The following is a 24,371-nucleotide window of genomic DNA, read 5'->3' as shown; positions in this document are numbered from 1 at the left end:
TGCCATCTAATTTGATAAAAAATATGAACAAAGAAAACAAAATGTCTGTAGCAAAACCTGTTTTTCAGTGTACATTTATTTAATACAAAACTACATAAAACCATACATGATGGTTCTTTTCAAATAAACACAGCTGTTCTCTTGAAGCTCAGTCCTCCTATAGATGGAAGCATCAGAATGATGGTGTGAAACAAGGCACAAAATGCACTCAAACTGATTCAATTTGGAACTGCTTCAAATTGTTAATCATTTGCCCAATATAAACAAAATATGCTTTGGAAATGCGTTGTAATATTTGCATATATGAAAAAGCAATTCTCTCTCTCTTTTTTTAAATAAACAGAATAACAGTTTAATGACACTTCAACCAGAATCATGTTTCTGGTCTACTTACATGTTGAAAGGTTATATGCAAGTACAATGCTGGTGCATCTTTCTAATCCAGAAAATCTGGTTTCAAAAATAATAAGCAGCAGAACACCCTGGCATAGGCAGGGCAGTCTATAAACCAATGACATTCAAGCCCATGAATGCTTTCTGTACAGCTCAGTGTTTTCCAAATAAAACTGTCAGTAACTCAGTACTGGTAGATGGACATGTTAGTTAAAGGGCGAAAGACATTTTAGGTGTAACGACAAGGACTGATGTATCACACAGTACATCAGACCTAAGAAAATTAATATTTGTGTAAAAATCTTTACAAACTGGAAGATACACCATCCAACATGTTTTCATCATGCTGTGATGAAATCAGGAACAAATGGGAAACAAATACAACCTAAAGAACAGCCACAATGCAGTCACTGTTCTGATACACCTGTATTTAAGCAGTGACTATGAGGAAGAGTCATAACCCCAAGGCCTTATGCCACCAAATCTCTGCTCACCAACTGGCACCTGTAAGAAATTGTTAATATATTATAAACTGCAAAGCATTATGGTTTCAGTCACTTTCAATTAATTTTCCTTTTAACTTATAGGGAGTTCTCAATGTATCTGCAATATAACAATAGCTATTCTAACAAAACATGATCAAATCTTTTTTTGTTTGTAAATACAACCATTTCATTATAACCATGCTATTATGTGACTTATGTTAGACAAAAAAAATTCTGTAATATTTCTGGCTTGATTTAGGAATCGGTGTGGATTAGTTGCATTTTTTCTCCTCCGATATCGGATCCAGTATTTTTTGATGGTATTAGCTCATTATTGACATTGGAACAGTGCCGTCTCTACTTTAACCACCAATAAAACCCATTTCTGCATTTATCGAAACTCAGTTGCACATCAATATTAAAGAAGCATGCAGGACAATGCTAAGTGCTTGGCTCAGCCAACAATTAAACACTGATGGACTACATTTTAGAGGATGCCCTGTCTTTCCCTCTATAAAAACATGCAATGAAATTAATATTTATACATTTACATGTATTATGAATAAAGGTGCTTCAGATAAAGTGTGATTCATATATAGAATAAAGAGATTACTATTGCGGGTTAAGGGCACCATCATACTGTGGAATTCCAGCTATGACATTTTAAAATGGAATCTGTGCAGTCCAGCCTAGAACAGGCATTTTCACTCACTGACTAATTGAGTGAATGACAGACACTGACCAGAGTCCAAATGTTGAAACCTCTATGAACCAAGTCATTTTACTCAAAAAATAAGACACAGTAGACTTAAATTCAATACTTCCTTCAGACACTGTTGGGAATTTTAGATGTAGTTAGATGTACTGTGAAAAATGCTGAGCAATGAATCATCGCCCAATGAAACTAGGCTTGCCTAGTTTTTTGTCATCATGATGAGACAGTTCAGTAATAGTGTAGTTTACTTACTGCACCTATTTTCATATAATTTGCATTATATACATAATTTTGACAGGTATCTGTAAATGCTGTTACAATGCATGATTGCTGTGGGGGAAAGTGTGTGAATGCAATTATTTACCATCATTTGGATTATTTCTAATTTGTCGACGCAAACGATTCTTGAAGCGTTTGAAGTTGCGCCTGGCAGGCAGTTTTTGACCAGGATCAATCTGCATCACGAGAAATACATCATATATAGTCCTTACTCTCCTTACATACAGCATGGCCAAGCTTTACAATAAATGTCACACCACCCATCCACTGCCCTATTTGTTTATTCACCTGCTCTGACCAGTCAAAGTCATCTTCATCCTCGTGGGGGTCTTCCTCTTCCACATATGCAGACTCAATTTCCTGACTAATAAATAAGAGGTGAATTTTAACTATGATCAGTGGCAAAATAGGTACAATAATAGCAACGAAATGTTACTTCAAGAGAAGAATATATTAATAGGCAGATATAGCCAATTTCTAAGAGACATAAATTCTATATTAATAATCTGATAGGGTCACAAAGCCTCTTTAAAATCTCATACCTCTGGGACCCTATCTGAAAGAAGTTTCCTCCAGCAATAGTGATCTTAACACCTTCCAGCCTCTGCTGTCTTCTTCTCTCCAGATCATATCTTAGATCACCAGGGTCAGTGATCTGCCGTCTTCTCTGTGCCTAACAGAAGAATGTCATTTTTTTTGCAAACAAACTTTCTACAGTCAAAAACAACCACGTGTACTCATGCAAATTAAAATACTCCCGATGACTTACTTGCAAAGATCCTATTTTGCAGAAAATTTGAGTGTCTGATGATGGGATGCTAAGTGGTCTGCAAGGAATGAATAATGAATAAGAAACCACTTGACATCACATTCAGTGACTGGGGAGGAGAGTGAAAACATCAATCCAAAGCAGAGATATTTAGACTCAATATAGTTGATCATGTATTGGTTTGATGAGAGAAATGAAGTGTATGTATATAGCTGTATTTTATATCACATAGGAGAAAACTACCTATTTATTTTGGGTCCCATTTCCTTCAGTTCTTGCCCTTCCACTGTAAACTCATCCTCATCCATAAAGGAATAATGCTGCTCATTAGAGAACCGTTCATTAAGAGTGATCCCTTGACCCTGGAAGTAATTTTCTAATACAAGACAGATAAACAAAATACAACAAAAAATAAATAAAAACAAACAGTCAATTTTAAATTGGTCTTATTGTAATTGGCTGTAGGGAATGTTTACTCTCTGGCTAATCCAACAGCATCTGACCTTTGACTTGATGTACCAAAGTAATGATCTCTTGAGCAAAGGTCCCAGAGTGCATGGCCGACTCCCGATAGGTTCCAGAATGCTTCAGCAAGGGCAGGAAGTCAAGACGCTGTCGACCCACATTGACCAAATCGAGTGACAATTGCCTTTCTGAGGAATAGCCTAAGTGGCTGCACAAAGGAATCAGAAAGGCAGATGATAAAAGATATTACAACATTTAGGTTCACTGTAACTACTACTGGAACTGACAGCTAATCAGAACCTCCAACCGTTATTGAATATGCTAAAGATAAAGAGCACTTTTAACATGTTTCATTCTTATTACTATTCTGAAGAGGCTCACATTGCCTGGCACATATTCTTTGTTTTTTCCAGTTGGAGGACAACAGTTTGGTGATTTTCCGGTGCTAAACAGACCTAAACGTGGTACCTTAATGAATTTATCCACGTTTGAGCAGGGAAATCATCAAACTGTGCTGGTCTTTGGCTTCCAAGGACAGGGGTTAGAAACACCTGAAGCAGGCAAAGCATTCTTATATATGAGTCTATTGTGAGAGATATATGCTGCTGTATTTATGTCTGCTACAGGTGAAGATGGATTTTTTTTTTTTTTTTTTTTTTTTTTTTACAATGCTCAACATGTTCACTCATTGCTGTAAACAACTGGCTTCCCCCCCCCCCCCCCATCATAATTGTGATGACTTCTCTAACATCACTTTTTGATGCAACTTAAATCTGCCCATTACCAGCACCCAAATAGCAACCTAAACCTTCCTCAAGGAAAATTAAAAGGTGCTGATTTTTTTCCTTGAATGTAAAATGGTTCAATGCAATTTAATAACAACCCCAGCAACTAAAAGTAACCTAAAACACCCTAAAACCTTAAAAAAAATTTTTTGTAATTGGGTGCATCTAAAAATCAAGGGTAGACAGTGCAGAAATAAATATCTTATTACACTGCATATAATGGATTTATTGGTGATTTCTTTTCCATTTTTCCTCCTCCACAGTTTCAGCTGTTATTGCTTGATTTTTTAAGACACTGAATAAGAAATCAAATTGCCTTGCCTTGGATCAAGCGATCCTTTACATATATAGCCCACCTTTTTTATTTTGTAAGAAACAGACATTTTATTAGAAACATCTGCCTGGTACCTAAGCTCATTAGCCACTTTTTGGGATACAGGATAAATGTTTCTAATACAGCTTCTTAGCTCCCTTAACCTTTGCTACATTGCTGAGTCATATGGGGTTGGTGAAGGTTCATGCATCTTTTTCATGCTCCATTTCCAGCCTCCACTCTCCATTTTCCTTCAGTGATAGAACTTCAGTGTGCATTTTAGTTGAGATCTTCCATCTTGACCAGAGAAACAGAGAGATGAAGAATGTCTTTAAACTACATATTCACTGAGCATGAAGGCAACCAATAATCACATGAAATTTCTTCCAAAAACATCAATCTTATTACTGCAGAGAATATCTGCTACAGTATTTTGTCTTCCTGCAGTCTTCATTGTTAAGGATCTCAACTACTCACAAGAGAGACAGGATAATACATTCTTAGGTTCGGCTGAAATTTAGAATCCTTTTTTAACCCAGACACCAGGATGGGTTCTGTAAAATGAGATGATGTGCTCCAAATCCTGAGACGTACTCCCACATGTGTTGATGAATACAGGTACATTTCAATTCCACAACGTCCAGGACTAAGTATATAAAGCTTCACTCTGCAGATGTCAGGGAAAGTGAGGGATAGATGTGTTTGTTGTCAGCTTCTGTCTTCTGTGGGTATAATCAAATATTGTTTGATTTCTTCAAACATCAGTGTTTGATGCACCCTCAAGTTCTGTTTCCTTCAGTTACATAAATTTCAGCTTTCCCCCCACACCAATATGACAATGGCACCGGCAAAATTCCTCGTTACTGTTCCTGTCTCTTCCAGATCTCCTTGATAATTGCATTGCTGAAATGCAAATGTTTGGTAATCCTTAATGAGGAGAAAACTGGCAATGTTTCTGAATATGATGATCCCTTCCACTGTTACACCCAGACTTTTAAGAAATCAATTTTGCATGTTATTGATAATTGTTAGAGAAGTGGCAATTTCTTCTCATTTTGCTGCAAATGTGCACACCATCACGTCTCAAACATGTATCCCATTTTTCATACCACCGGACCTCATGATTAGATCAAAGCCCCCAGTGTCATCCAGATTAAATATTTTATCCTTGTGCCTTCAAAGCATCCCTTTGCTTCAAAAAGAATGTGAATCTCAGATGACCTTTTCAAAGGCTCTTTGATTTGCTGGTGCTTATGTCAGTCTGAAGGTCCAAAACATCACCGTAAAAAACAATGATGTAAAAAGTGTTTGGGTTTAATCCATACCCAAATTCAAATGAAATACAAACTTGTGAATTTCAGAAAATGAGTAGAAACTAAAATTTTTTTGACTTACCTTCAGTCTGTATCATTCAGAAAATGGTAATATCTAACTTTTTATAGTCCTTAATTAAAGCACTGGTATTTTGGTAAACGCATCATCTTCAATTTCCTATACAGGACAGGACATTCGCTGACTAATCCTTTACCCAAGTCAACAGAATACAGCAAATTCATCTCACTGGTCAGTCATCTTGTTCCAATGTCATGTCTTCCACTTGCATCATGAACGTACCAGACGTCTTGTACATGTGGCTTTATGTTATTCTTAATATTTAAGAATTGACCACTTGATGGATTCTTTCCCTCATTGCTGGATGAAGAAACCAGACATATAAACACTACCTCTTTCCCATCCAGTGATGTGTCTAGCATCCACAAAGCACTATATTCCTGAAATATACATGCAAAAATTCCACAAGTCAAGACCACCACAGTGCTCTTTACATTCAGATCTTCACCATTCCACATCTTTATAAAAATTAGCGATTTTCCCCAGCATTTCCGTCGCTTTTTATTAGTTGGTGTTAACCAGATGCTACACAAAGCCTTCCTTCTGCTGTGACTGTTGCACACATCCACAAACACAGGGTCTGAATGGCGTACATAAATACTGACTTCATTTTCTTGACTTGACATCCTGCAGTCCTTAGGTTTCTTCAGTAGCATCAGTAGGGAGAAAATAATCCCTCCTTCACACTGTTCACTGCTCAGTTTTGCAAAGGTCAGCTCCATAATTCAGGCTTGAGTTCCAGTTGCATTGTCCAGCGTCCATCTTATTATTCAAAACAAAGGATAGGAGGGTGACTGTTAGCCAGAATAATTTGCTGCTCCATTCTGTCAGGGATGTGCATGGAGGCAAGTGTTTATGAAGCATTTAGGTCAACCTCTGTTAAAGTACTTGACATTTAGTAACAAGATGTTCAATATCTAGTAATCCAAAAAATCCAGTAGCAGGTTTACCTCTGAAGGTTAGTTAGGCCCATCACTTTCCGAGATTAGTGGTACTGCTGTCAGATGATGAAGACAGAGAGAGCATTGCGATCTAGCTGTAACAAAACTGAGGAATTTGAGGAAATCATCTTAACATAAATTGGTGGATGATAACCATTCAGGATCCTCCGGCATGCCTCATACATGCACAATGCCCAGAGAGGCCCATTTGTCTGTTTTAAAACAGACAAATATCCCAAGATCACAAAGAAGCAACTGTGGAACAGCACAAAGAATTAAACTAGAATGACAATGATGCAATACTCTCCATCAAGCTCAGAATGTCCAAATTCAGAAAAAGCTGCTGTTGTACTTTTGTATTCCACTTCTTACAAGGTAAATGGCTCCAGTTGTCTTCAGGTTGTAGTATCAGACAGTGCAGGTGAAAAAGACACATGAACGTTCAACCATACCCCGAAGTACTGCTGTGGCAATACTATACCTGCTCTGGCCCACAGGACGACTCATGTCCACTTTAATCCTGAGAGTCTCGTGCTCAGTTAAATCCATCCTGGCCATAGGAACGGCACTGAGGTTCCTGTTATGGGCGGTTCCTTTCGAAATCCTTCCTTGTTCCAACACACCACCATGATTCCCACCAGCATGCATTACCAACTCCTCCTCCCATACACGACTAGAGGCTCTTGCCATGCTGTCTCCTCTCAAATCCACATCACTGTTCAGATCTATTGCCCTATGTCCATGGGGCTCTCTCAGATCTGGTTCCATTTTCTGTGGCTCATTATGTCGTGACCTCCTCTGTATGGAACTTCCTCTCTCAACAGAAGTGTGATGCAATCTTGTTTCCTCTCGAACATGATATTTAGCCAAAGCACCGCGTCTATTTTGTGACACTCCTACATGATGGTTGTGATCCCTCCTATGTTTAAATGGTTCTCTGCTTCTTGAGAGTTCACTTCTTCTGTGAGAATCTCTCCCCCTTTGCAATTCCTCGGCTTCTGGATGCTCTCTTTCCCTTGGCATGTCATTGCTTCTTGGCTTAATCCTTGGATGCTCTTGATTCCAAAGTGCATCCCGGCTCCTTGGAGCATCTCTGCTTCTCACATCATGCTTTAGGATTCCATGGTCATGTTCCACTATAACAGGAGCACTATGTGGACTGAAGTCCCTGTGAGAGACACTATATTCATACTGTGGATCCAAATCTCTAAATCTTTTAGGATGTGGGTGGTGATCCCTATATTTTGACTTCAGTGACCTGTATTGAAAAAGCAAGTACAATTGTTCAACATTTTAAAAGTCCAATTGTCACTCAGCTATAACCAAAGTCTAGAAATGGCTTCCTAATCAACTGCCCGATAAAAAGCTACCGATACCTTTAAATAATTTAAAATTGTGGAAGTAACATCCAATCAACTGAAGACAGTCTTGAAAATGGATCATATGGCCAAAAAAAAGCAAAGCCATCAAGCATACAGTACATTTTGCATGATCAATGTGAGACTGTTAGAACCAACTTCCAAAAATAAATAAGCTTAAGAACCTTCTTAAATGAGTTAATGTACTTAAATGAGTTAGTCAATCTCTAAAATAGAATGCATTGTAAACTAATTTCTCTAAATTTTGAACATTTATTGACAACTTAATGACACTCCTTTCCTCTGCTTTAGGTGTGTCAAGAAGAGTGAACAGCTTCATTAAGTGTGTTCTTGTACCTCTCTGAAAAAGAGCTTCTTTCCTGATATCTATCTTCACGTCCTTCATTAAGATGGAACCCATGTTCCATCCTGTCCTGTCTCTTTCCTTGTAAATGCCTAGGACTGGAATCTCTTGAAAAGTGCCTTTCTAAAGGGATGAAATCAGGCTCCTTCCTCCTCTGGCCAGGAGACGAAATCCTCTGATGTGTTTCTGTGCCATAAGGTAATGCATCAGGGGAAGACAGCCTCTCCCTAGGCAGTCTCCTTGGAGAGTGGGATGATTTCTCTTCAAAATTCTGGACATCACCCTGTATGTGGTATCTTGACATGGGGGAAGGTCTCCGTTTTCCGGCATGACCTATGGCCTCAATGAACTTGGCCCAGTGGTCAACCTCTTCCTCTCCTTGAGAGGGACTATTATCCCAGTGTGTGACTCCTTCCACTTTGCTGACATTTTCCAGAGTTCTCCATGGACCAGAATGCACAGATGGATGGTACTGCTCACCATAGCATCCATCTGCTATCCTCCCAGGTAGAGCTGCAGTCCTGTTAAAATGAGAAGTTATTAATGACCATATCAGCAAAATAGCAGTAAATACTTGTAAGGAACCTTGCTTAAAGTGCAACAGTGACTAAATACATCTATTATAAACCAAATACCTTGAATGTAAAGGTGACCTTGAGCGCGGCCGTGACATTATCCCTTAAAAAAAAAACCCACACACAGTTCAAACGTATGCTTAATTTCTTAGCAAAGTCATAACAGGTAAAATATACATCCAACATATATAACAACTACTGATCTGATAGTACTGCTGCTATTATTAAGCTTTAACTAAAGAAGACTAAAGTAATACTACTTTCCATTCAACCAATAAAAAATATTTTATTATATCATCTTCACACTTTTAGAATGTTTTTAACTTATTTATTTGATTGAAAATATTTGTAAAACAATGCATGGCTCAAATACTGAAAATAACCCAAACCAATATGTGCAGACACCTCCAGGGGCAACATATATTATGGATCACGGGTGTCAGGTGACAGACTACTTTCCATTTATTTAAACAGTAATGTGGATTGAGCTCTGACATATGTGTTTATCAATAAAGCTGTGAATTAATGGAACACACCCAGAAATCCACCATACCTAAACTTTCGACGGATAAGCGCTTGCATAGCAACTAAATTTCTGGAGAAACCAAGAGGTGATGAATAGAAGGAATTGGTACAACAGCAGAGTTGGTCAAACCCGTGCGGAAGAAAATTCTTAGTTTTATTAAAGGCTCTGACCTTTCTAGCGAAATTACCTTTGTCTGTGATATTCACCAGCCTTACCAAATTTAACCTTCATTGTAACGCTAAACGTATAATAATTTCTCGCGGAAAGTCCAGCAGCCTCGTTAAGTAGCTATGGGTGTGCTCAAAAGGGGAAATTAAAACGAGTTTTCTTTCTAATCATATAATACGTTTGAAAGCTCGAGAATGTCGACAATTAAACCTTCATTTGTGGGTGGATTTGTGAGTAAGGGGAATCATTCTAAATGTTAAATAGCTAATAGCTATTACATGCTGCTACTACCTTCCAACCCATACGAAGAGCTGCATGCCATTGAACGATTGATGTGGCTTTAGGGAGCCTAACTAACTATATAACTTGTGTTCAGTAGTTAAAGACGGATAGGTTAGATAGCTCGCTAGGCTTCATACACAGATAACTGATACATTCGAGTGAAATGGATTTTCATTAGCGGCTAGCGTTTAGTGACTGATATTTAGAGTGGATAACATTTACGTCTTTCAGATTATCCGTCAACTTTGAAAACTCTTTACTGTGAGCTAGCTGGCGAGCTAACTAGTTAGCTAGTTACAAAATAAAGGACTCGAATATACATTTTAAAGGTAGCTAGCCACCTATATAGTTACTAGTGACAAAATATCAACTATTTGTAGTTATTTTGTAAAACAGTTAAGCAAGTTAGCTAAAGTACACGGTTGTGACTGAAAAACTTCACAAGCGTTCGTTAGCTAGATTAATGAGGAAGCCTCTCTTTCTAGTGGTAGCAGTAGCTAACCCAGTAGCTAGTCAGCTAACTGGCTATAGTTTAGTCGCACTTACCCTCTTGACTGCTCGGGTCCCAGCAATTGCAAGAAGACGATACGTCCACCAAAATACCAGATTTTAGAAAAATATGTGTTAAGATGTCATGGAATAAAGATCACTGTTTAACGTGTCGTCGATAAAGAGTTGCTACTTTCCATTTGCGACAAACATGCAAAATCCACCCTCTTCGGGAAAAAAAATCTTGACCCGGAAGTACGTCAATTTTTCTTTTCCTTGGTCAGAAAGCCATTTTTTACACTGAATTATTTCCATAAATTACCACATGGGGGAGTATTATCCTTACGCTAAACAAAAAAGTGCAACGTTTTAAAATTTCTGAATGAAGATAAGTAGTATCCTAGCTACTCGTGTGAATTGAATTCATTTAGACACTCTTCAATCATAGCACACCATCTTTCATAAGATATGCTTTTTGTGTGTGTGAAAATAAACTTAATTGACAAACCAGTTGACAAGGGTGTGGCTAGATAATTTTATTGTTATTGTAATATTTCAGGTGTCTGCAGCTCCAGAGCATTTGATCCATGCACAATGTATCACCAGGAAGCAACTGGCTCATTTGAAAATGACAAATTTTAGCCTTTCCTTAATGTTTCTGATAATTGAGCTTAACCATTAACATTTGTCTAAACACCCATGAGAGAGAGAGAGAGAGAGAGAGAGAGAGAGAGAGAGAGAGAGAGAGAGAGAGAGAGAGAGAGATGTATAGAACAACCAGTCTTACATGGAATGTTATCCTTATTGGTCCATTACCATTCAAGTTCATCAGGAGTGTTATATGATGGCATCATACAGATAACTAAGACCACCACCAAACATATAACTGCTGAAGAACACCAGGAATCAAAATGACCGAGCTCACATGCAAAGATCACCAACACCCTGAGTGTACAAGATGATATAAACAGAGCCATTGTACAAGACAAGCATAAGCTAATAACTTAGCAGATAAGGAAGTTTTTCAGTCAGCTCAATTGCTGTACAGTTGTAGCATTGCTTTATTATTATGTTGAATTAAACGGGTAATTGTTTACATATTGTTTAAAATTTACAGATACTGGGGTTTGCCTGGTCTGCATAGTTTGCACTTTCTAGAGTGTGTGGTAGAGAGTGAACTACGTGATGGACACAGCAGGATAGCAAACACAAACCACTGAGTTTAAACCACTGAGCATGTTAGCAAGATAATGAAAATGTAACTTTCTTTTTTCTTTCTTTCCTATACAGCTATTATCAGATATCACATTTGCAACGTATTTGGAGTTCTATTGCTTTTCACAACATTTGAGGACATTTTAGTCTTGCAAAAAAAAGCATCTGGTATCTTTTCTGATAACAGTTGCATGATATATAGATATCGAGCAGTTTATAACAATGCTTTGACTGCGAAGTGCAAGTTGTGGAGTGATGAACTCACTGTTGGCAAACCCCAGGTATATGACACGTTACACCAAATAGACTCTAAGCACAGCTACACATAGTTAATTTGCTGGTCATTTTTGCCCCCTCAGCAAATACACAAAACAGCGCCCACTTGGAATGAACCTCAAGTTTTGTACCACTCATTGAAACACTACAGTGTTGACGGGAATATAAAGACCCCTAGGACTGCAACATTACAGCGGCCTTCCCTGGCAATTACTACAGTGAAATATTTTTGGAATGCAATACCTATGAAGGAAAGCCAAAGCTTTATTCTACATGTAAGAGGGTCAGGGTTTTTAGTCAACCACATTCTGACATGGTTCTGTGCTTGTTTTCCGCTGTTCAGAGTCTTCAGGTTGCAGACAGGGTTCTGATGGAGAAGCTTGAAGGAGCTAAAACTGAGGCACAACAGACTGTCTTTTTTTTTTTTTAGGCCAACTTTAATCCATTCTTCAGCAAGAAAGCCCAGGACTGCTTCCTAAAACTGCATCCTTAAAAAAGAGGAAGAAACAGAAAAGTAGATTCAAACAATTTGATACACTGTAGGACACAGAGTTGGCAAAGGGTACCAGCTTGTCATGGTCACCTGGTGCACTAGATGCTAAGCTTGTCCATGGCTGGCCCAAGGCTCTGGATGAGGGCTGAGTCTGCAGCAGCGATACTGAAGCCTGGGATCAGGTTTTTGTTGCAGTCACCAAGTGCCGCGCCGACAGGGGCCTTGGGATATGGGGCATCACTGGTCAGATCTAGGAGACCACCTAAGGCCTGGCTGTTCCTCATGCTGTTCGGGGAGCCCTCATTAACAGGAGAGTATTCCTGGATGGAGATCAGCTCATCTCTGGAGACCGGACTGTTCAGATGTAGAGAACAGGAATGCCTTGGAGCCCCTAATGTTATGTTGAGCCAACTTTAATACTGGTGGATTTTGTAATCACAGTGTTGATGGCTTACCTAACATCCATGGATTGGACACCATCAGAAAGGTCATCTGCTGCTATGACCTTAGGTTCAAGTGGCAATGGGTTTATAATGGGTGAGTCAGTCGTGACAGATGCTGGGGACTCATAGTTCTTCACTTCAGCAAAGGTGGAGCTTTCAGAATCTCGCACGGGCAGGCTGTTAATCCGAACAACATCTGAAAGAATGACACTTTGTTACTTTTATAAGACCAGTAGAGATTTGTGTTAGGGGATCTTTAGCCAAGTGTGCCACATCCTTGCTTGTGGAGTTTGGTTTTAGAGGTCATATACTAAGGCTAGTTGTGAAGATGCTATCAAAGATAGATTAAAGGGTTAGTCAGTTGTTGTGGAGAGCACAAACTAGATGAGAAAATGCACTATCAAGGTGGAATGGCTGAGGTGATTGGTGTTTTAGATACATGGAGGTCTGGGTAGATGTGTGGGTTGTTGTGTCTTGTCATTGTGTAATGTGGCACTGAGCATGCAGTAATGATGCCAGTGGGGGTAGGTGTGGCCTTAGTCACCGAGGAGGCCAGTATGAATCTGTGGTGTTGGAGGATGCTTGGTGGTGTATTAGGTAATATCCATGTGGAACTGGAGGCACTGAGTATGCATTATCAGTGATAGTATAGTCAATATGGATTTTATTGGTTAGGAAGTGACTGGCTGCATGGGGGGTAGCACAACTGGCCTTGGTATTGGCATAGGGTGTAAAGTCTATATAGAACTGGTGTTAATGAGCATGCACTGTCCGTGTCAGTGGGACTGGGTGAGGCCTTATTCACCAGGGAGGCCAATTTGGGTTTATATTTAGGGAAGCATGCCTTGATTTAAAAGTAAGCCTGGAAGGGGAATGTGGCTGGGATTCAACACCTTCTAGAGGTGTTGTGGACTTAATTCAGTGAAACACCAATGAAGGCTAGTGCCTACCAGTTGACCCCTGTGAAGAGCTTGCGATGTTGTGCTCACTGGTATGAAGTGAGTGGGATGGGCCCTGTGTGAAGCTCTAACAGTTTGGCATAGGAAATTTGACATCTTATCCTGTTCCATAATTACATTTATCCAGTAAACAAATGTGGTTACATCTCTAGGCATCGGAACCCACTGACGTCAGTTCTTAGATAAGTGCATTTGACCTTTATCATGATTAGGTTTAAGTTCTGCATTTTCCTACAAGGATGCAGAGTACCAACAATTGGGGTGGTAATGCCGGGGATAACAAAGACTTGAGGTCTCACCTTTAGGTCCCAAAAGAGATGCTGAGACCAAGTGAGTCACGGGGCAGCCGGCCTCGGTGTGCACCTCATATTTCTGTTCAAATGCAAATTATGCAACTTTGTTGTTATAGTCAGCAATGTCATGACCATTGCCTTTTCTGTGCACTTAAATGTGTGTGCGTGCAGATGTTACCTTGGGCTCTGTGTCAGTTTTCCTTGTCCTTTTCATGATCTCCTCAATGCGCTGTGGGAATAAGATGAGCTTTATAAAAGCATAATGATTACTGGAGATCTTAAAGAACTGCTATTGACAAAACTGCTGATTCAGAAAATCTCAGCCTTATCAAAAATTCTTGAAATACAAGTGACTTAGATGAAATATAATGATTGGTTGAAAAATATGATCATTTATTGCTGTTATAAGAAAACCTTATAAATCCATTCTGGTTATTAATTATTTTGCGTTTTGAAAAAGATTCTCCATGAACTGTGAAATCCTTTTATGACAAATGGAAAAATAAAAATGATCAAATATAACTTATAAAAGTTTCACTGGACGTTTACTGGCATAAGGTAGGAAAAAGGTATTTATTTATTCTCCTATAAAGTCAAAAGTTTGGAGATGCAAGGTTTTCTTATGGCAGTGACATACTGAATGTTTATGGTTTGGCTGTGAGCCAGCACTGTCAGGGGAAAGACCTTCTTCCTCTGCAGTCTCTCTTGCTCCTCCTGCAGTTTCAGCTGCTCCCTCTCCCTCTGCTTCCGCTCTGCTTCTCTCTGGACTCTCAGGAAGGCCTCCTCCCTCTGTCACATATCACGCCACACACTGAGATCTTGACTCCAATCAATGCAGATCACTGCAAAATTTGTATGTGCAAGTGGACGAGGCCTTGAAAGCATCTGACCAGCTACTGGTCCTGACCTCTCTATCCAGCTGCTCCTGGAGCTCCCTAAAACGCCTCTCCTTCTGCCGCCTGTCATCTGCCTCCTTCTTCCTACGCTCCTCCTCTTGCCTCTGCCGCTCCTCCTCAGCCTCACGGGCGGCCTGCTCCTGCCTTTCCCGCTCCTCCGCCTGTCTCCTCTGGAGCTCCTCGGCCCTGAGCCTACAACAGCCCAGAGACATTTGACACAAATGATGCGCGACGTCTCAAAGCTGCACGACATCACAAATGATGCACGACGTGTGTGGGCACGTGTGAAGTCAAGCCTGCATGAAGTATGTGAACAGGTGGTATTCACCTTTCCTCCTCCAGCCGCTGTTTCTCCTCCTGCTCCTTCTGAACTCTGGCTAGGCGACGTCTCTCAGCCAGCAGCCGGGAGGCCTCCTCAGCATCCGCGGTGCCAGCTTTACCTGTGGGGGTCACTGGGGACTCTGGTGATGGGACCAAGGAGTGCAGTAAGCATCGGAAATGCATTTAGCTAAATAACAAATTAATGCATTTTTAAAAAAACCCACATGATCTGGCACCACCATGTGGTTTTTACTGGCTAGAGGCGTTCCATCTGGCCCTTACCTCCATTATAGCCAAGTTCTTTGCTTACAGATTTGGGGATTTTCTCTGTCTTTGAGGTCTTCCGCTCCAGAGTGCTGTAGGCTTTATTCTCGCCACCTTTCTCTTCTCCATCCCACCTCCTGTTGTTGTCTGCACTGGGGGTGGTGGCTCTGTGTCTCATGGGGGATGTGGGGTACTGCCCCGGGGAGCAGGGAGACTGGATACGACTCTTACATGACTTAGACCTTTAGCATCACACAGAACAATGAGGAAGTCAATTATGCTGACCAAACATGTACTCCTGCCAAAAGCAGCCAGTCTGTATTTCTTGGTTACATCAAACACTGTAATAAGAAAAAGTATGAGTAGATGTTGTGACCTTTTTGGTGTGCTTTGGTTCTTGCGAGCAGTGGAACTCTTGGTGGGTGTGATAATAGCTTCGGTTCTCTTCACGGTGGAGTCGATAAAGACATGAGTGAATCCTCTCTCTCCACCTGCCTTCTCTGTCTGCACTCAAAAACAGAAAAGATTCAGAAATGTGAAATATGCATACTGGCCTGTGCGTGCATGGGCCCACTTGCAAAACTGTGGAAATGCAAAATGGATGTGTAGAGATTAGAGTGTGCAGTTGCTAGGAGACCAGCTTCTCTGTGGTCAAGTCCCACCATGCTGACCATGGAATACAACTGCAGTAGCCCCAATATGAAAACCGGTTTGGTGAAATATCATAGAATATGTTATGTTATGAAAACAAGCTCTGTAAAATAACAATAAATACAAAGGTCTTAGCCATGCTATGAAAACCTGCTCCATAAAATAACCTTTGCTATGGTGTGATTAGCTGCCCTGACCTGGGGTGTCTCGGGGGCTGGGTTGGCTCTTAGACTCTCATCAAGTTGACCGCTGGATGCTGTGCTAGTCTTCGCACGCTCAGCCTGCCCACTGGAGGCCTTGTAGGGGGACTTGTGGAGACTAGGGGAGCCTAAGGAGAGCAAATACAAGACACTAAAGGGTCATGATACCAAGGAAGGAGGGTAGGGATGTACACTGAGGTAATGGATAAAGTTTAATAGTGAATATGATGTCACTTGCCTCTCTCTGCAGTGTGGCTGAGGGCTGCAGAGAGGCTCTTGATCAGGTCAGAGTCAGGAGAATCGGACAGAATCATAAAGTCTGGCATTGTAGAGAAAGGTATCATGGAAAGTGTAAGGAAATATAAAGCAATCAGATGAAATTGAGCCGATATTGCCAGCTCTGTGTGTCTCAAACTAATGAGACAGATAAATCTTTACACCAGTTAGAGCCTACTGACATTATCCAGGTCTATTAGGCTTAACTGGGTAGAAATAAGAGGTGAGTCCCTGTAAAAAAAAAAACAAGCGAACATGCAAAATCAAAAGACAGATGTAGTATTCACACCAAAGAAAGCCTAGTAGACACCACAGCCCTTAGGGAGGAAAAGAACATGATACCACATCACATCACACAAAGACTATGTGATCGATATGATTGATATGCATGCACACACACATATCGCAATCACTGCTTGACTGCATGAACATAGGTGGTGAGAAGGGTGGTGAAGCAGAAGCTCAGTACCGGTCTGGGATTGGCTGGCAGGAGTGAGAGCAGCAGGGTCATTGGTTAGGACAGCGGAAGTAGCAGGAGAAGGCGGGGCAATCTTGGGATCGCCTGTGAGCAGGTGATGCAGAGCAGAGAGGATAGGTTTGTGAGTTCACATGCCTCAGCTTTGCCATGATCACTCACTTACACACGCACACACCCGAATCAGATCACACTTAAAATGCAATAATAAAAAACTAAATTAAACATGACACAAAAGAAAAACAATCCAATATCTGTTTTGAAGATCACACAAAGCTTCATGAAACACTGATACACCCTGTCAGCAAAAGGGTGGAGATAGTGAGCTTTCTGATGAATAGCTACTGCTTTGGTGTTCGGGTAGCAAATTGCATTTTCCAAAGGAAGGCTAGATGGTTAGATGATCTGTTTCAGGAAAAAAAAAACTCTGGTAGCCTGAATCATAGCATGCCAGTCATGCTGATGATAAGATCGGGTTTTCTGAAAGCTTAAAAGAAGCTTTGCTGGAAACTGCCACAGCCTGACACTGGACCAGTGACTGTCTCTTCATACATTTTGCGCATATACAAGTAAAAATACACTATTTGCTGATGTTCCATCTGCCAGTGGCAGCTCATTTACTGGCCCATGCTGGTGGAGGGCCTTCCCTCTCTAGGACATTGTAAATAATTAATGTCGTTATGAATGCACCGTGGCGTCTGGGTGGTGCTCCTGTGCCTCTCTCCCTGTTAGCCATCTTGGCATGGAAAAACACGCAGGTCAATTTATCTGAGTCTCCGATCAGGATATGCTACTACAGCCAATTGCTCTGAACAGAAAAGTCTATTAAGCCAGCACTGAGAGGATAAGGGTGATTTCAGCCGGGGCTGACGGTGACAGTGCAAAAGCTGTTTTCCTGTGCAATCAATAAAAAGGGGGGTGGGGGGGGGGGGTGGTTATGAGCGGAAAGACACCAGAGTTTATGTTATTTATTCTGTAGCTGAAACTGCTCTGGAGTTGCCCGGCCTGCAGAACCAGGGATGGGTCCCAGCCTCTGCTGCTAATCAATGCCTGTCAGCCCTAACCTTGAGCATAGAGAGGTGTTTGGGATGAAAGGGAGGGGTGAGGGAGGGCCCGCACTGTTCCACAGAGAGAAAGGACATCAACAACTGCCTGACACCACCCACTATCTGCCCGAGCCGTGCTGCTGCGTGCAAACCAGCTTCTGCTGTCGCAGCCCGAACCCGCAGAGTCCTGCCTGGCTCAGCCCTGCCTCTGCCCTCCAGATTTTATAACAGAAGTGCTCCCCTGCAATGCAGCCTCCACGCCCTGCTCTTCTTCTCTGTTTATCCTCATACTCTTCGCTCATACTCAGCTATGCCAGCACAGGTCCAGTTCTAGCATGCCCCCCTCCCCCTACCATCCCCCTACCATCCCCCACTCCGCCCTACCCAAGCCCACCCCATGGACAGACGGACTCACCTTCGGAGGCTCCCCAGGTCCAGCGCTTGGGCCTCTGCTCCAGCTGTGGGCTGCGTTCTACTGAGCGACGCATCAATGCCTCCAGCCGTTCCTGCTCATTGCGTTCCAGAACAGGGAAGAAAAGATTCTCTCTCACCGAGCTGTCGCTACGGCGGCGGGTGGATGGTGACAAGGCTGGCTGCTCCATGCCGACCGCCTCTTCGGCTCACACACGCACGCGCGCTCACACCCTCTTGCCGCTTGCTGCTTGCTGACAAACAACAATGGCCTTGCCTACCGATTCCGTGTCTGTATGTCTCGCTTCCTTGCTCTGTTGCACTTACTCTCTCGCTCTCTCTCTCTCTTGCTTGCTCGCTCTCTCTCTCTCGCTCTCCCCCTCCCCCTCCCTCCCTCCCCCCCCCTCCCCCACCCCCACCCCTTCTCTCGGGTAGCAGAGACTGTCTAAATGAGCACCCAGCCAGACAGAGATCGCCAGTGCATAACTCCGCCCCCAACCCCCCCCCCCCCCCCCCCCCCCCCCACAGCAGCCAGCTGCAAACACTCTCATGAACACACTGTGTAGCTATGGTAATGATGTAGGTCGCCTAAGTGATATCAGGAAACCACTCTGTATCTTGTGCGCTCTTCTCTCTCTCTCTCTGTCCCTGTCTCTTTTCCCTGTTCTTCACTGCCTGTCTCTCTCTCCCAGCCAATACAGTTATTTTCCCTCCTTCATTTGCTAAATAAATAATAAATACATAAAATAAATACATTCTGACAGTGGGATTAAGTCTTAAGACACCCAGGGAGCACAAATTCTAACAAGACAACGACACAAGCACAAATCCTAATAGGAGAATGTACTTCAACATGACTAAATATAATATAAGAAGCAGCATTTGATTTCACCACCTATATTTGATTCAAAACAATTCTAAGGCAGTGACGATAAGTAAGGGAAACACTGCATGAATAATAACTGCATGTACATATCTTCTTTTTTGACTTCAGACAAATGTGTTTTGTTTTTTTTTTGTAAATAAATATCATTCCTGATCATGTATGTCTACAAGCAGCCTCTGTTGCAGATTTATACTGATGACACTACAGAGGAGGCAGGATCAATTCTAAGTGGCACAGTGGCCATGAACAGAGACATCCAAGGTAAGGCTAGACTCTTACGACACAGCACTAAAAACCCAGCCTGGCCCAAGGACATTTCCCCAGAGCAATCCACCAGCAGGAAATACTGCGCCAGTCCTTGGACAGACAAAACCTGCAGTTTCCCTCTCTTCTCTGAGCAGCAAATACAGAGGCGCTAGATGACCTGAATCAGCACAGTTCAAAGTAAAGCCATTTTATATATCATGGTTACATTTGCCTTATTCAGGTGGAGTTTGTCTGTGGTAACTGTGATTCATACATGTGTCAGCGAGCAACGGATATCGGGAATAATGAGGTCATTCTGCCATAAACAGAGATTGACCAATCCTTAAATGGGGGATGGCTATCCAATGGCATGTTTTCAATCAATAAACACAATGAATTACATCTTACAGCCTCATGAGAATCCATACATACATGTGGAAAAATTCATGTGAGAGATAATAACAAAAGTTCATGCTAATGACCAAAAAATATATTAAATGGTATACCGTATGACCTATAACCCATTGATGACATTAACGAGTTTTAAAAACAGTACTAAGAGAAGTCTGACACATGAATATGGGGTAGGTAGAACTAGAGTAAAGATGGTGTGGAGTACTGAAGAGGTCTAGTGAAGAGGGATGAGGAGAGGCCAATCCTGAGGCCACAAGAACATTGGCGCTGCTCACCAACCTTCTCTTCCTCCACACGTCTCCTCCTTTTCTCCTCCACAGCCACTCGGCGCTGCTCCTCCCGCTGGCGCTGTGCCTCCAGACGCCTCCCTCGCTCCTCCATTGAGCGTTCATACTGGCGCTGGGCCCGCTGTTCCTTCTCCCAGACCTCCTGCACCCGAGACTCTGCAATCCCACAGGAATGGGTGGGCGAATGTGGGTGAATATAATGACCAACTGTATGGGAAGACTGACTGCAGTAATGTTTTTTGGAGCCAGTACAAGTATTATACTCTGCAATATAGATTTCAGTCTATTGACCAGAGTAATAGGGAATAAATTGTGGTAAATGTGAAATAAGCTCGAGAAATTTCATTACTGTTATGAAGTGCACTAGAGTCTTCCCAAGATTTTTCAAGCCTACCTTGAACCTTCTCTCTCTCTTCTCTCCTTTTTTTGGCTAATATCACTTTGTCTTTTTTTGAAGTGTCATCTTTACAGGGGATATATACATAGAACTGTGTTAAAATACATGCACATGAACAGAGAGAACACACCCATTTAGAACATATTTCAGCATACACGCACATCCTTTTAGTTGCATTACATTTCTAAATGGAAATTTATGCAAATAGATGCACATTTAGACATACCCAGGAGAAAACAGAATGCATTAACACTACAGTGTGTTTTTGTTGTTGTTGTTGTTGTGGTGGTGATGGTGTCACTGGGTATCAAAGCTACAACAGATGCATTAGAAATTAACCTTCTTTAGAGATATTTGGTGCAAAAAAAAAAAACACGAAAAAACAAACTAACTAAAAAATAAATAAATAAATAAAAACACCTCTCCTATCTTGTGTGGGCATCACATCTATCCTGAGAGGACATTAATTATTTAACAAATTCAAGAAAATATCATTCCAAATAATTTTTATTAGATGCATAGCTAATTAAGAACAATGATTTCAATGGAATTATAAAATAAAAAATGAACTGATTTTAGAGTATAATCGTGAGTCGTTTGCTCATCCTGGCATCCTTTCACCTTCTCCCATTTTACTAAGGCTTCTTGTTCCTTTTTCTAATGTTTGAAATGTTCGTTATTTATTGGCGCATTTCTTTTGCAATCGACATATTCTCCGTGTTTGAATAACCGTTCAAACAGCTTTGTTTTTTATACGCAATATTTAAATATTTGAATAAAGCTTCTGTTTTCCTATACTTCTATTACAACACTCATATTTTACAGGTTCGCCTAATTCACCGGTGCATTGTTACTTTCGCATATCTCAAAGTAGTCTGCCTGTTTCCATGCCAACTGTTTGAGGCAGCTTATCTTTGCTGAATGAATAAAGCAGTCAGATATAGAAAGCCTGCATATAGACTGTCCACTTTGAAATAACGGAATTCTTAGTAGCTTACTTGATGGGTTCTCCACGACTGTGGCCATATCCAGTTATTCCTCCGATAGATTATAGATACACAAAAAAACAGCACTACATCGCGGCCCTCTCGTGACTACCATATGATGGTTACATGACAAAATGACGTGCACTGATAAATAAAATTAATAACGTCTTTTCTCTTGCTTCTCGATCGTAGGAATTCAATTACCGATCTGTTTATGGCGAACGCAACATGTAAAGCCCTCAAGCTTCTAGCAATAAATTACTGCACCCCAATTGTGTGAATTCCAGGAGCACGTAAGCAGTGCACCCACGGCTGCTGCATTACATCATGCACATAACTCTATATATGGTAGGCATCACAGCTGCATATGGAGAGCTGATTTCTCAGACGCTCCCCATAGACACTCAGTTCAGATTGTCATTTTATTTATTTTTTTTACCTTCAAAATAATGTGGCTGTGACTGTCACATCATAACCACGTCTAATGAAACACTACATTTCCTGTGGTGGAAATATGCGGCAGGATACTTTAGGATGGCCAGGTCTACAAAACACCAATGCACAAAATGTCAGAAACAGAACACTCATGAATCTTTCACAAGGATTATTCCTGTCAAAAGGGTTAGAGACAGGCATATTCACAATTTTTGATTGAAGTGTTTATTTTTTTTTTAAAAAACAGCCAGCATTAATAATGTCATTCTTCCTGCTTCTCTCGCGCACCGTGGAACGGATCCCCCCCAACAGAAACCAGTGATACCGCGCTGCGCAGGATCTATGACTCACTTAATCCACTGGTCAAACAGGAATATTACTTTCATCTCCACAGCGTCGAGTTAAACCTTCCTCTTATCCCAATCTCCGCGAGTCTGTATTAACGGCTGAATGTATACGAGGCACAATGACGGTTCTCCAAAGTTGTTGGATGAGACAGAAACGTGCAGTGACTACATGCAGTCAAGCATTAAAGAATATACCAAAAAATTTCCACACAACAATTAAGCATCCTCAAAAGAGCTTGTTTGGTCCTATCAAACAAAATTATTCCATGCACCGGGCTATTACAAAAAACAAAGGATTAAACTATCAGACCTCCATAAGATTTGTGAAAAAGGCAAGAATTTAAACACAATAAATATATATTATAAACTAAAAATAAATTTATTTGTGCATGCATGCATCATGTCAAATATGCATAACAAACAAAACTGTAATAAATTTAGAAGTGGCATAAATCAGACAGCACTCCCCCAGAACTGATAGACATTTGAGTCCCCTGTGGTAAATACATTTATTATGCATAAAAAACTTGTCACCTCAGTATTTGAGTAATTATCGACACCTTCTGAAACCTATGCCAGTTACCAAATTATTTTTTCAAAATTTTAATCTTTCCTTAACCGAACACATTCCCTCAGTGGAAGATGTTCCAAAACAATACAGCTAAACAGAACTTTCAATAACCTACTTGAGTAAAAAGGCATTTGAAGTAAACGCACTATAGTGCAGCAAGCTGCTACAGCTATTTTTATAGTAACAATTCAAAAGAGCAATATAGCTGAAAAAGATAACAATTAATCACATACTGATGAATCATATTATCCAAAATACTGAAGGCAAAAATGTTGGAGACATGACAACTCAACCCAAGCCCACGTACTAAAGTTGCTTTCCATCACAGTCCGATTTTTATTAAGAAAAAAAATCAAAGGGTCTTCATAGGAGGAAAAGGACAATGTAATTTCAGCTCAGCCATCTTGAAAAACCAACTTTACCTCACAATCATTATTCTCTTGTACATTTAGAGAGAAAAGAAATGTAAAAAAAAACCCAAACAATTTCAATACAAAAATATTCTGGCCTTAATTTTATTTCTAATTCTAGCTTTGAGATTTCGAAGTGGAGAGAACATCTGACGTTATTCTATATTTTTAGCTGCTCATTTCGCACACTCCTGCAACATATGAACATGTCAGCATGAACTGGACATGCACCAATATAACTCACAACTCATTTCACTATAGTATCAGGAAAAAACTGCCAACATAGTCTGAATGTGCATTTACATTTACGGCATTTAGCAGACGCTCTTATCCACAAAAGTGGATAACAAAAGTGCTTTGTCATTCACACATAGAATACATCCTATTACAGTAGGTTAGAATCAATCATACCAATGAACTAGAATACTGTAGAATACAGGGATGAATACTGACGCCTAGAAGTGCAAAATACAGAAGGTCTATCTTAAACAATAAGTGCTATAAACAATAAGTGCTAGAGTTGGTTAAACAACACAAACAATACCCTACAATAAGTACTAAATTAGTCAGTCAATATGGGAGCAGTGTCAGTTGTCCGTTAAAATTCTGCAAATAGATGGGTCTTCAGTCTGCGTTTGAAGACTGCAAGGGACTCTGCTGTCCAGACAGCAAGTGGGAGTTCATTCCACCATCTTGGAGCCAGGAGAGAAAATAGTCTCGATGCTTGTCGTCCATGAGACCTGAAGCAAGGCATTTCAAGCCGAGCGGTATAGATCGGGCTTTGGCCGTTGACCTCATGTATGAAGGGGCTGGTCCATTTTTGGCTTTGTAGGCAAGTATCAAGGTTTTAAATCTGATGCATGCAGCTACAGGG

General features: G+C 40.9%; 2 protein-coding genes and 1 long non-coding RNA gene across 6 annotated transcripts; 1 reads left to right on the top strand and 2 right to left on the bottom strand.

Moving 5' to 3' along the window:
* Window positions 1–58: 58 nt before the first annotated feature.
* zgc:112982 (uncharacterized) lies at window positions 59–10,843 on the bottom strand. Its single transcript, XM_027004411.3, has 11 exons — window positions 10,357–10,843; window positions 8,895–8,937; window positions 8,253–8,780; window positions 7,019–7,795; window positions 3,145–3,314; window positions 2,885–3,017; window positions 2,642–2,699; window positions 2,415–2,545; window positions 2,161–2,236; window positions 1,958–2,048; window positions 59–897 (listed from the first exon to the last, which is right to left on the bottom strand). The coding sequence occupies exons 2-11, from the start codon at window positions 8,930–8,932 to the stop codon at window positions 884–886; spliced, it is 2,016 nt and encodes a 671-aa protein (XP_026860212.2). The 5' UTR covers window positions 8,933–8,937; window positions 10,357–10,843; the 3' UTR covers window positions 59–883.
* Window positions 10,844–11,336: 493 nt separating this feature from the next.
* On the bottom strand, window positions 11,337–21,967 carry map7d2b (MAP7 domain containing 2b). Of its 4 annotated transcripts, XM_081717425.1 has the most exons (17): window positions 21,747–21,967; window positions 20,746–20,814; window positions 20,344–20,507; window positions 18,523–18,613; window positions 17,056–17,148; window positions 16,549–16,629; window positions 16,308–16,438; window positions 15,836–15,963; window positions 15,478–15,701; window positions 15,203–15,335; window positions 14,886–15,066; window positions 14,663–14,767; window positions 14,157–14,207; window positions 13,985–14,057; window positions 12,739–12,922; window positions 12,374–12,664; window positions 11,337–12,278 (listed from the first exon to the last, which is right to left on the bottom strand). In XM_081717425.1, exons 1-16 carry the CDS (start codon window positions 21,772–21,774, stop codon window positions 12,382–12,384), a joined length of 2,019 nt encoding a protein of 672 aa, XP_081573551.1. In that variant the 5' UTR covers window positions 21,775–21,967; the 3' UTR covers window positions 11,337–12,278; window positions 12,374–12,381. The 4 variants fall into 4 exon arrangements, with proteins under 4 accessions (XP_081573551.1, XP_081573544.1, XP_026860202.3 ...); XM_081717418.1 differs by lacking the exon at window positions 21,747–21,967 and having other exon boundaries at window positions 20,746–21,531; XM_027004401.3 differs by lacking the exon at window positions 21,747–21,967 and having other exon boundaries at window positions 12,374–12,637; window positions 20,746–21,526.
* LOC145658723 (uncharacterized) lies at window positions 19,046–23,357 on the top strand. The gene is made up of 4 exons (XR_014124524.1): window positions 19,046–19,665; window positions 20,385–20,537; window positions 21,927–22,027; window positions 22,482–23,357. It is a non-coding gene; the product is annotated as an uncharacterized LOC145658723 (long non-coding RNA).
* The last annotated feature ends 1,014 nt before the right edge of the window (window positions 23,358–24,371 follow it).

This window comes from Electrophorus electricus, chromosome 1, assembly GCF_041902795.1.
Source record: "Electrophorus electricus isolate QZ-2024a chromosome 1, ASM4190279v1, whole genome shotgun sequence".
In the NCBI taxonomy this organism is placed as follows: Eukaryota; Metazoa; Chordata; class Actinopteri; order Gymnotiformes; family Gymnotidae; genus Electrophorus; species Electrophorus electricus.
The sequence above is the reverse complement of the archived record's forward strand: the minus strand, read 5'-3'. Positions and strand labels throughout refer to the sequence as shown.

What these genes read in the sequence shown, in the direction of transcription:
- zgc:112982 (XM_027004411.3), bottom strand. Translation starts at nt 8,932, where the DNA reads ATGTCACGGCCGCGCTCAAGGTCACCTTTACATTCAAG. An exon ending in TTTGGTACATCAAGTCAAAG is followed by an intron (nt 3,018 to 3,144) that starts GTCAGATGCTGT and finishes GTCTTGTATTAG; the next exon opens with AAAATTACTTCCAGGGTCAA. An exon ending in GCAAAATAGGATCTTTGCAA is followed by an intron (nt 2,546 to 2,641) that starts GTAAGTCATCGG and finishes TTCTTCTGTTAG; the next exon opens with GCACAGAGAAGACGGCAGAT.
- map7d2b (XM_081717418.1), bottom strand. Translation starts at nt 20,911, where the DNA reads ATGTGCGTGTATGCTGAAATATGTTCTAAATGGGTGTGTTCTCTCTGT. An exon ending in GACGTGTGGAGGAAGAGAAG is followed by an intron (nt 18,614 to 20,343) that starts GTTGGTGAGCAG and finishes CGCAATGAGCAG; the next exon opens with GAACGGCTGGAGGCATTGAT. An exon ending in AACCAAAGCACACCAAAAAG is followed by an intron (nt 15,702 to 15,835) that starts GTCACAACATCT and finishes GTGATGCTAAAG; the next exon opens with GTCTAAGTCATGTAAGAGTC.